Below are 11,588 nucleotides of genomic sequence, written 5' to 3' on the forward strand. Positions count from 1 at the left end.
TTGATGCTTAAGAACCAAGCTGCTTTTTAATTCCTGTCCAGGCAGCTTGTGGGTTAGAGGCAGTGGAATGACAGCAAGACCTGAGGAAGTAGATGCAGGTGTCTTCTGGGGAGTAAGCTCAGGAGTCAGGCCCATGTCCTGCCACCCCCACTGTAGCTCCAGCCAGCAACAAGTATCTTCCTCTTCAGGATGGCCTCCTGTCCTGTAATTAGTGTTGGGATTGTATTTCCACTCTGTCCTTTTATCCACTACCTCAAAAAAACCACCCAGATTAAGGGAGTGGAGTGAGAAGAGCCAATGCCAGGCAACCTGAGATGAAACAAGGAACGATTCCTATCAGACTGAGTTCCTGGAAGGCAAGGGCCAACCTTCTCCACCCCAAGTGTCCCAGTCTAGCCTGGTCTAGAATTCCCAGAGCCCCAGGAGAATCTTGGTGTCCCCACCCTAGAGAGCTGGGCCAGACATGACCACACCAGCCAGCCCTCCACATGGTCCAGTATCTCAGGACAAAAAGCCTTCCCAGCCCCATTCTGGCTCAGTTCCTTCCATGGTCTGCCAAGAGCCATGTGGCACCCAGATCACCGCTTCCCACCAGTGGCTGCTTTAGTTTGCCTTTTATTTTACCAAAAATAACAACAATAAAGTCTTCCCTCTGTTTCATAAAAATACATTTTCCCACCCTCCCCCCAACCCAGAAATCAGCCCTTGCCGCAGCCTAGAATCCATCATGCAAGTCACAGCACTCTGGGGAAAGCTCCTACTACCCTCGCTCCACAGCTCTGGCAAAGCTGCCGGGCCACCCGGGAGGCGGCAGAGGCAGAAGTCCCAGGCCCAGCTGGCTGGCCCCAAGAGCTCCATCTGTTTCCCCAAAGTGCAGGCAGCTTCTAGGCCATTTAGTGGGGCATGATATTGGATGCTTGGCTCAGGAAACAACCCCAGCCAACCCAAGGGCAGTGGGGCATGTTGGCATCAGGTTAGAAATTATTGCTCAAAGCAGAAACAGTTATGTCCTAGAGAAGGTCTGTTAAACCCTCTTTCCATGTGCATCTCTGTGTAGCAATAGATGGGTCAGGATCCCTGGTTTCTCCAGCTCTGTGAACGCCTCCCTGTGAGGCCTTGGACAGTTTCTCCCTCTTCTTCTCCTGGCTTCAGTTTCCTCGTATGTACATTGAGACATGAGACTGGATGATTCTCAGGTCCCTTCTGGCTTTCATTCTGGCCTCCCAGAGTGGAGGCTCTGGGAGGGCAGAACCCGGTTCCTGCCTCAGTTTCCCCACCTGTGGGTCTGAGCATAGTGCTGGGTATGGAGGTACTGAGTAATGGAGTGCTGAATGAACATCCCAGTCTCCCTGTGGATAGCTGTGCTCTGAGATCCAACCGTCCAGAATGCCTGAGGGATGGCTGGGAAGGAGGCAGGTAGTTTTAGGATGGAGGATCTCCATACCTGGAAGAGTCCATTCACCAACTATATCCTCAATGTCCTGGGATGGGAGAGAAGACTCCAAAGTTCCCAGCTGAAGTTCCACAAGCTCCTTGGACTGGGGGATTATTCTGTGCTGGGCTTCAGATCCGAGGAGCCAGGTCTGTAGATTCTGGGAGCTAGACTGGAGTATATGATTCCCAGATGAAGGGCCAGGGGACCTTTGTGTACTTGAGGGATCATCTCCAACCCCCAGGCTACCTATAATATAGGCCTTCTTGGAGGCAGAGGGATGAGTATAATGTCAGCTCATGGGCATCTGTGGGTAAGAGAATCAGAGCCTGTGGCTGTGGTGGGTCAGGGTTTAGGAACTCAAGGCAAGGCTCCTCTTCCTACCTTCCCCTAGCTCTCCAGGACTCATGCTGATGGAAGAATGTAGCCTGGAAGGTTTGAATGTAGAGCAACATCTACAACCACATTTTGGGCACTTAGTCACATGGTCAGATATACTGAGTGGGGACGCTGAGCTGTCATCACTCCTACAGTGGCCGTGGTCTGATGGTCCCATGGTCTGATGGTCCCAATCTATTTATCCATCCATCCAACGTTTATGGAAGGCCTATTATGTGCCAAGGAGGGGTAAGGCAGCTAGCTCTCACAGACACATCCCACAGTGAAAATCACACACGCACACACCCCGGCATCTGTGCTCACTCACAGGCAGACTGCTCACTCTCTTGCACCTTTCTTGCCATCACCTTGGCCACACCCACATTCCTCCAATAGGCTTGGGAACCAGCATGGAAGGGTCAAGTGTCATAGAAGAAACCCCCTAGCCTACCCTACTCCCACACTTCATGCCAGAGGTTTAACTCCACTTCCCTTCTGTTTGCCCGCCTAGATGCTCTCCCCTTCTCCATCCACAAGCGGTCAGGGCGACAGGTAGGCAGACTCCTGAGAACCAGAAGTCCAGAGGCTTTGGGTGTGTGGAGTGGTTCCAGTGCCTTCAGATTCCTTCAGGCTCCTGGAGGTCCCCTCTGCCAGCCATCCTGTGTTCAGATTGTCCATCTGATGGCCAAAAAAGTCCAGACCTGGGCTCAGTGGCAGATCCGCTCTGTCATCTCCCTCTGCAGAGACACAAGGTAGGGAAGGGTCAGTCAGAGCTCAGCCTACTAGGCAATCCCTTCCCAAACCATAGGGCCTAGCTGCTCTTCTGTCTGAGCCTGGCCCGTTCCCCCAGCAACCCCAACTCTTAGGCTGCAGATCTGGGTTTGTAAACCGACACCTGAAAGAATTCTCTATTGAAGTAGATAATTCACAGTTATATGAATGGCCTTCCCTAATTTATCTACTTGGGCATTGGAATTACTTAAAGCAGGCAGCTTTTGGACATGAAAACTCAGAGGCTAGCCTTGGTAGGGGAGGGTGGTAGGGCTTGGCCTCACCAGTGGCTCCAGCTCCCGCTGGTCCACCAGACTGAACTCGCGGATGAAGTAGTAGAAGTGCTTGTAGCAGGTGTTGACGTGCGCCTCTGCCCCCATGCTGAGGATGCTATCGAAGTGGTGGATGTAGACATGGACAAAGACTCGGAAGAGGCGGGTCAGGATCTTGGTGCAGACCTGCTGGAAGTTCTTAGGGAAGGGAACTCCTAGAGGGCAGGGGAGGACAGAAGAAGGGGATCAGTATCCTGGTGCCAAAGCTCTGTTCAACTTTTCCCTCCCACACACAGGCAACCAGGATGGCTTTTTCCCCAGCATACTTCTTAGTACACTTCCCTTTGGGAAATAGAGAGTGGTTTGACTTTCTCCCACACTTTTTTTCTTTTCCTTTCTTTTCTTTCTCTTTTTCTTTCCCTTCTTCCCTTCTTCTCTTCCTTCCCCCTCCCTCCCTCCCTCCCTTCCTTCCTTCTTTCCTTCCTTCCTCTCTTTCTCTCTTTCTTTCTGATGGAGTTTCCCTCTTGCTCAGGCTGAAGTGCAATGGCACGATCTCAGCTCACTACAACCTCTACCTTCCGGTTTCAAGCTATTATCTTGCCTCAGCCTCCCAAGTAGCTGGGATTACAGGCATGTGCCATCATGCCCAGCTAATTTTCCATTTTTAGTGGAGACAGGATTTCTCCATGTTGGTCAGGCTGGTCTGGAACTCCTGACCTCAAGTGATCCACCTGCCTCAGCCTCCTAAATGCTGGGATTACAGGCAAGAACCACGGTGCCTGGCCATACTTTTCTTTTTAATGAAGCACAAATCTGACTGTGGCTCTCCCCTGCTGGAATATACATCATCTCCCACATTTTCCCATCACCTAAAGCAGGGCTTTGCAAACTTGTGGGGGTCACTGACCAACCCTTCTTAGACTATGATAAAAGTTACGACCTAAACTCTCCCCAGAAATATGTGCAATTGCAGAGATGCTCACATCACACTCTGGTATACAAGTCCAAGGAGAGTTCAACAACTGGATCCATTTAAAAAAATCTCTGGGTCTTCAGGATTAAGTCCTAACTTCCCAGCAGGATGCTGCTCAAGGCCTTTCATGATCTCATCCTGACCTCCCTCTCTAGCCCCACCCCGTGTCCCTCCTCTTTTCAACATTCACACAGAAGTCCTCAGACCCCCAATCCTGGAAATGATGAATTCTGCAAGAATTAGTTCAGACAGCCTTCATTCCTTCAAATATTCAACACGGAGAACCTTCCATTTGTGAGCCAGGTCCTGTGCTGGGTCCTTCACACCTTTAGCTCTAATCCTTAGAACAATTAGCCTTATGTGTCCGCTTGTCATTTTAGATATGATAAAACCGAAGTGCTTATCAAGGTGAAGCTGCTAGCCCAAGGCCACATAACTATTAATCAGTGCAGAATGGAGACAGGATTCAAACACTCTTTGCACTGCACTGCAGCGACCCTCACAGATATGGGACCCATAAGAAAGGCCCCGTTTCTGCATAGTCCCCCCTGCTCAAGGCAGAGATCTTGGTGGCTTATGCCCTCTTCTCTGTGTGGCAGTCACCCAGGGTTTTAGGCATCTACACCTGGAGTCCCACAGGCCCAGGGAGGTATGGCCGGCAGGGAATATGAGTCTACCTACATTCAGGTCCCCCCAGCTCCGTAGGCCCCCTCCTCTTCCTCACCGTTCCCAGGTGGGGTCGAGCCTTCCCTCCCTCTGAGACCCTCCAGCCCAGCCCAGATCGCCCAGACATATCCTGCCCATCTAGACTTGGGGTCCTGAGCTCCCATGGACCTGAGCCCCAGTTCGGAATTCCTCCCAGTTCAGTGCACTTTCCCTCAGTAGCCTCAGTTTCCTCCTATGTAAAATGAAGGTGCTCACTGTCAGGCATGACAGCGCAGGAAATGGCAGGTCACTGGCCGGGGAGGAGCCGTGGGCATTGAATTGTGACTCAGAGCCCAGCTTCCTTCAGCATTCAGACTTCTCCCCTCAGGGCTTGACCACCCTGCCCCACCCACCGCTGAGCCACACAGCCTCTGTGGAGATGAGCTCCAGGTTGGGGCTGGGCCAGGCTACAGGTGGGGCCGGTGTGATGAACACAGTGTCATGCCTGCTCAGCTCCTGGACCAACACCCCCCTCCTGCTGCCTTTGGGTGGGTAAGCAGTGCCTGGGTGACATCACTCATCTCCCCTCCCTACCGTCACCCACCCAGGCTGCCCAGCTGAGATAAGAAAAGGCCCCACAGCCTGTGCCTGGCAAGGGAAAATTCTGCCCTCAGAGCCCCAATCTGAGGTGATGATACCATCAGGGTCCACCCAACCACCAACTCCCTCCTTTTCCTGAGGCCAGGAGTCAGAGGGAACCCCGGGAGGCTGGAGGTCAGATCAGCTATGACGTCGGGGCACCTGTTCTGGAAGGTTCTGAGAATCACAGCATCTGTGGTCTCGCCAGAGTGGTCTTTGGTGGGACCACTTATGCTTTAGAAAAGAAAAGCCCTCTGAAGTGGGTGGATCACCTGAGGTCTGGAGTTCGAGATCAGCCTGGCCAAGACGGTGAAACCCTGTTTCTACTAAAAATACAAAAATTATCCAGGCGTGGTGGTGGGTGCCTGTAATCCCAGCTACTCAGAAGGCTGAGGCAGCAGAATTGCTTGAACCCCGGTTGAGGGGGAGGCGGGGGCAGAGGTTGCAGTAAGCTGAGATCACACCACTGGGCGAAAGAGTGAAACTCCATTTCAGAAAAGAAGAAAGAGAAGAAAAGAAGAAAGAAAGGAAGGAAAGGAAGGAAAGGAAAAGAAAGGCCCCAAATTGGGAGTCAGGAAGTCCTAGTCAAATGCTTGACCTTGAGCAAGACACTTTTAACCTGTTTCAACCTCGCTTTCCTCTTCCACAAAATGGGGATGAAAATCATCCCCCAACCCTGCACAGAGTGTCTATATCAAACCAAATCCTCATCTGTGGAATAGGCTCCCAGTGGCTCCCTCCCCACCAGGTGACGCTCACCAACGCGCGTGGGAAAGACCTCTTCGTCGTTGATGAGGCCTTCGATCCAGTCCATGAGCAATGCCATATAGCGTGGCGCAGAGAGCTTGGCCGGCCGCCGGTACTGGCGCTCATCTTGCCAGCGGTACTCGTAGCGGGGCCCACCGGCCATGACCGGGCAGCTGGTCTCACTGCAGCGCTCGGCCATGGTACCGTAGATGAGGTTGATGCGGTTGAAGAAGTCCACCACATGCACAGCGATCCAGTCGTCGATGTTCTCCCCAGGTGGCAGCCTCACCACACTGCGCAGGTCCAGGCCCGACTTGAGAGAGGCCTGTGCCTTCTTGTACAGCTCAAAGCGCTGTGTGCCCGGCTCAAAGCGCTTCCGCGGCCGGAACGTCTTGTCCTTGGCGAACACCTGCTTCAGGCACAGGGCCATGGCCAGCTGGGCCTGGGGCTGCTATCCAGGGGCTCAGACCTGAGGATACCCTGCCAGGGACAAGGGCATGGGGGAGCTGGCGGTCAGGGCCTTATCATCTGGAGTCTGACTTCCCAATTCATCATTTCCCTGTCACCTCTCAGACTTTGCTCAACCTCTGCATCCCCTGCCTGGGAATCTAAATCCTCAACCCGTAGGTCCAGTGCCCCGCCCTCTTTCCAGGCTACATTTGTCCCCCTTGCTAAGCCCCACAGCCCTCCCATCTCGTTTGTCTCTTTTCTGCTTTCATTGCAGAGCTGGGCCTGGGCTCTAAACAGGTGCCCCTCGGACTTGCTGTTAGTCACGACAGAGGTAGCAGAGGCTCCCTGCAGGCCCACCAGCAGACAGGGGCTTGGACGAGATGACCTCTAGGAGCCCCCTTGGCCAGCTGGTGCAGCGTGGGAGAGCCTCACAGCATTGTGCTGGGGGCAGGGTGGAGGGGGTGGGGGATGGCTTTCGGCTTCCTCTGGGATATCCCGTAGTCCATCCGGCCACCGGGGATTCCCAGGGAGCAGCAGGGAACTTTTCTACCAAAAATGTCCTTTCCTTTTTTTTCACCCTGAAAGAGGAAAGGGCCCTCCGGCTGCCAGCTGGGAGGCTTCTGAGTGTGGCTGCAAGCACTGGAGAAGGGGGAGGGCGGCAGATCAATGAGGGCATCGCTTCCTCTGACAACAGCTGGAGATCCTTCCCCCAAAGCCAGCCTCCTCCAGCCCCAATTCTGAACAAGCCACTGGCCCCTCCCCTTGCACCTGACACTCAGTAGACATTCCTAGAGCAACTACTATGTGCCTGGCACTGGGAGGTAGAAGAGTATAGTCAGATTCATCCAGGAGGGCCCATGTAGAGCTCAAGCAAATTTGCTTTGCCTCCTAGAATTTAAGGACCCCAGATTCAGAACAGACTTCGGGAGACAGTGATCAGGGCCCTACGCTCAGAGGCAGGAGTCCTGGGTTCTAGTCGCAGCTCTACCATTGGCTTACTGGGTGACCCCTGTATCACCATGGATTTGGCCCATCCAGGTCCTGGGTCACTCTGCTATAGCTAGGTTTCTAAGACCTGAGTCATCTCATCTCACCTGTGAGTGTGTGAGCTACTGGGAAATGCAGACCCATGTACCTACCAAAACTAGAATTTAGCCACAAACTAAGCACTGCCCCTGCCCCTAGACTGAGCACTAAGGCTGAGTATAAGCTAAGAATTGCCTTCTTTTTCCAGGCTAACCTCTGACCTAGGCTCTGGCAAGTGTGAGCCCTGACTCTAGCCTTTAGCCCTACTCTGAGGCTTGCTTATGGCCAAAGCCTGGGCTTGACCTCTGACTGATGCTGGAGCACTGTCCTTTCTCACATCTCTGGTAACCCTGGGACAGGATTGGGGAAGGGAGGGTGGGAACCAGGTGACAATTGGGTAAAAGCAAAGGGAAGGCACATATTGCGGGAGGGATATTCTGGCAAGAAGTCAAACTAGCTGGGGAGATGTTTGAGACAAAGGTCCTTCCTTGAACCCACAAAGGCAGGCCAGGATGGGGGCAGTCTGGTAAAATGAGAGCAGCTTGGAGGGTAGAAACAGGCCATTCAGCAGGAACTTGTTCTCTTGAAAAAACTCACAGATGTGAAAGGTCATCTCATCCATCCTGACTCTTCAACTTCTCACCCAAAGAAGTCCCCAGGGTGGGACCCCAGTTTCCTGAGCAAAGAGGAGATTTCTGCGCTTCACTTGCCATCTCCATTTTAAACTCTGCTTGGGGCAAGTGCTTCCCAAATCCCTCACATTGCAATTAGGCGGGGCTCCTGGGCTCCCCACATTGCATGACCCCCTTTATGACAGTTAGAAATAGGCCCCCACCTTGGCATTCAGCACCTTGTCCTACCTTTCCTGCCCCACTTCCCACCTCCCCACACCAACCACCCTGGGCTTCTTCCTGATTCCGGAACATGCCCCCACTCTCTTGCTTCTGCATGTTTTCTTATACCTCCACCTGCCTGACCACACATCCTCAGATTGGCTGCTACCTCCTCCCACAGCCTCCTCTCCTGAACTCAGATCTCCTTCTCCTTGGGTAGAGGCTGCTTTTGGTCATTGCAGTCTCCACTCCATCCCCAACCCAGCCCCAGCTTAGGAAAAGGCCTGGCACAAAGTCAGTGTTCAGGCTTGAAGGAAAGCTTAGACTAGAATCTTAGAGTTAAAATAGCCCTGATAGATCAACGGGCCCAGCTCACTTGTACACATGGGAAAACTGAGGCCAAGATGAGGAAACTGAGGCCTAAAAATAGGACTTGAGGAGCCTGTGTTCACACAGCAAGTTACAAGCAGAATTGGGAACTGAGACGAGGTGGGGCTCAGATCATGACCAAGGGTAAAACACCATTTTCCTGCACTGGCTTATCAATGGTCTGGTGCAGACAGAGAAGAGGAGGGGAGTGGAGGGACAGTGGAAGCATCTTCTCCACCAAACAGCCCAACGTGCTTCCTGTCCCCAACACACTGACTCCGAACAGCAACTGGGATGTCCTGACCAGTGAGCTAGAGTTCCACCTTACTCCCGTGGAACTTCAAGGCCTGGGTCTCTTTCCAGGAAAACGTAAGCTCAGGGGGTGGGTGCAAGGCAGGTACTCTTCTAGCCACAGGGTTAACTCCCTTCACTCTCCACCCCCATGCCCTCACTGAGTTTCTGTCACAGAACCTCTGTCCCTCCCTGAACCATTGCTGTTCCCCCTCCTAGCCCCCATTTCCCAGTGCTGGCTATCCTTTCACTCCTGGAGTGGCAGTGGCTTGCTCATTCCCTGGGTGGGGATCTGGGCTTCTCAGATGAAGACAGCAGGGTGACCCTCCCTGTTTCTGATATTTAGCTCCCTGCTAGGCTACATCTACCACTCCTTGGGCCTGGGCCAGAGGATGGCCGCAGTTTGAACCCAGAATCCAGCCTGGGACGCTCTTCAGGACAGAAATCGAAGAGAAAAAGTAGAGGCGAAGACTCCACGCTCTCCTTGGGGCGCGCAGCCACCCACGCCCACCCCCGGCTTCCCTGCACCCCCAAACCAGCTCCTAGGGCCAGGCAGGTCGTAGGACCCAGAGGAGCCCGCCTGACATTTCCGCTCCCCGAAAACACGCCCCCCAACCCCTCTCCTCTGCCCCGTACCGCCCCCTCCAACCCCACCCCAACTTTCGAAGCTCTGAGCTTCGGACCCCAGCCCCAAGACAGCGGCCAGTCTGCCTTCGGGCGGGACTCTCCTCCAGACCGTGCCACGCCAGGACAGCCGAAGAAATGAAAGTGGAAGCCAGGCGGGCGGGGTGCGCGGCGAGGCCGCAGGGGCACGGCGCACACTCACGGGTCCTCCTCTGGCCGCGGGGTCACATTCCCAGCCACAGGGTCGCCCTTCCCTTGCCGGTCCCGCAGTGCCTGTTCTCTCTCCTGTCAGCCTGTCCGTCTGCCTGTCCTGCCGGCTGCGGCCGCCCTCCTGCCCGGGTGACGCCAGCTCCGCCCCGGGCCCGCCACGCCGCGGCCACAGGGCGGGGAGGGGCGGAGAAAGGGGACTCCCCTCCAGCCCAGTACACAGACGCACTCGCCCCCACCCTCCCGGAAAGTCCATATCGGGCTCCCAGCTTCCCCCTGGACAAAGGACTGAGCTGCCCGCCCCCTCAGTGCTTCCTTGGACCTCCACCAAGGAGGCAGCCTCAGGTTCCCAGACGGTAAAATGGGGAAAAACTCGGCTTCTTCTGGAGCAGAAACAAGAGCTGCTAGATGAGGGTGTTCTTTGCCCTCCTAGAATCGTCTGCGTCACACTTGTCCCGGGACCCGATAAGGGATCAGGACTGTCCTATCCACTCCCATATCCTCAGCTCCTGGCACATAGCAGGAACTTAAAACCCACTTGATGGATGAATGAATGAATGATTGAGTGAAGGAATGAATGAACGCCTTGGGAATCATGAGCTGAGTCCTTCACCCCTGAGGGACAGGCCCAGAAGAGCCTCAAATCACAAACTTCATCTCCTCACCAGGGAGGGGGCCTGGCTCAGGCTGGGCTGATTCTCCTTGCTCCTCACCCAGAGTCACCCCATTTCTTACCTCCAGACTTTTATCCCAGCTGTTCCATTTTAGAATACCTTCTCTCCCTCCTTCCTTCCAACTAAATCCAAACCACTCAAGATCCGATCTGCTCTCCCTATCACCTGGGTTCCTTCGAAGACAGAGAGATATCCCACCAGCATTCAGTGCACACTGTGGCCCCCAGGCCCAGGGACCAGTTGGCTGCTCTGTCTGGGATGGGAGGGAAGATTGGAGGCCTTCTAGGGTAGGAAGACCAAACCAGAGAGCTTAGCTGTAAAAGCCACTCTGGAGGGGTAGGGGAGAACTGGAGGCCACAGGTGGGCATTTACTATGGCACACTGGACACTCCTTGTGTCTGGACCTTCTGTTTGCTGGATGACATGAGAACACGCTAGATCCTTAACCCAGATCATATCCTTTGCAGCAACATGGGCTGGAGCTGGAGGCCATTATCCTAAGCAGACTAACACAGGAATAGAAAACCAAATACTGCATATTCTCACTTATAAGTAGGAGCTAAACAATGAGACTACGTGGATACTAGGAGGGGAACCGCAGACACTGGGGCCTGCTTGGGGGGAGGGCGGGAGGAGGGAGGATGAGACAAAAATACCCATCAGGTACTATGCTGCTTACCTGGGTGATGAAATTATCTGTACACCAAATCCCCATGACACAGAGTTTACTTATATAACAAACCTACACATGTACCCTTGAACCTAAAATAAGAGTTAAAAAAGAATCCCAGCTCATAGAACTGTGGATATGTTCTTTTGTTGAGCACCAATTTTTGCCCCAGTCTAAAGTTCTCTGTTGTCTGACTCTTAACTCTCTGCCCTGAATCCCCTATAAACAAACACTTGCTTATGGAGCAAATTAAAATATGCTTCTTTATTTATTTGATATCCTAATCAATATCTTTTATTAAGTATAACTCTCCACTCATATCACATCAGGGGATTGGGTGATGAAGCTGACCTGGTTGCTGACCTCAGGTGCTGACAGGTCAGTAGAGGGGACAACACAGAGAGATACACAAGGTCAGAGCTCAGTCACCCAGAGGTGAGAATGTGGTTGTGGACTAATGGACTTTGTAAGAGTAGGGGTATTTGCTGGAAGTACATAGAACACCCAGAACGGGTATGTTTAACAAAGACATTATTTACAGGTATGGTCAAGGTGTAGGGAAACCACACAGACAGTGTATCACCAAA

The 11,588-nt window shown here is 53.3% G+C and overlaps 1 protein-coding gene across 2 annotated transcripts; it reads right to left on the reverse strand.

Annotated features, from left to right (window-relative positions):
- Window positions 1–599: 599 nt before the first annotated feature.
- On the reverse strand, window positions 600–9,884 carry MOB3C (MOB kinase activator 3C). Of its 2 annotated transcripts, none has more exons than XM_025368607.1 (4): window positions 9,653–9,884; window positions 5,870–6,337; window positions 2,866–3,068; window positions 600–2,547 (listed from the first exon to the last, which is right to left on the reverse strand). In XM_025368607.1, the coding sequence occupies exons 2-4, from the start codon at window positions 6,285–6,287 to the stop codon at window positions 2,518–2,520; spliced, it is 651 nt and encodes a 216-aa protein (XP_025224392.1). In that variant the 5' UTR covers window positions 6,288–6,337; window positions 9,653–9,884; the 3' UTR covers window positions 600–2,517. The 2 variants fall into 2 exon arrangements, with proteins under 2 accessions (XP_025224392.1, XP_025224398.1); XM_025368613.1 differs by lacking the exon at window positions 9,653–9,884 and adding an exon at window positions 7,931–8,094.
- Window positions 9,885–11,588: the final 1,704 nt, after the last annotated feature.

This window comes from Theropithecus gelada, chromosome 1 (assembly GCF_003255815.1).
Source record: "Theropithecus gelada isolate Dixy chromosome 1, Tgel_1.0, whole genome shotgun sequence".
NCBI classification, from domain to species: domain Eukaryota; kingdom Metazoa; phylum Chordata; class Mammalia; order Primates; family Cercopithecidae; genus Theropithecus; species Theropithecus gelada.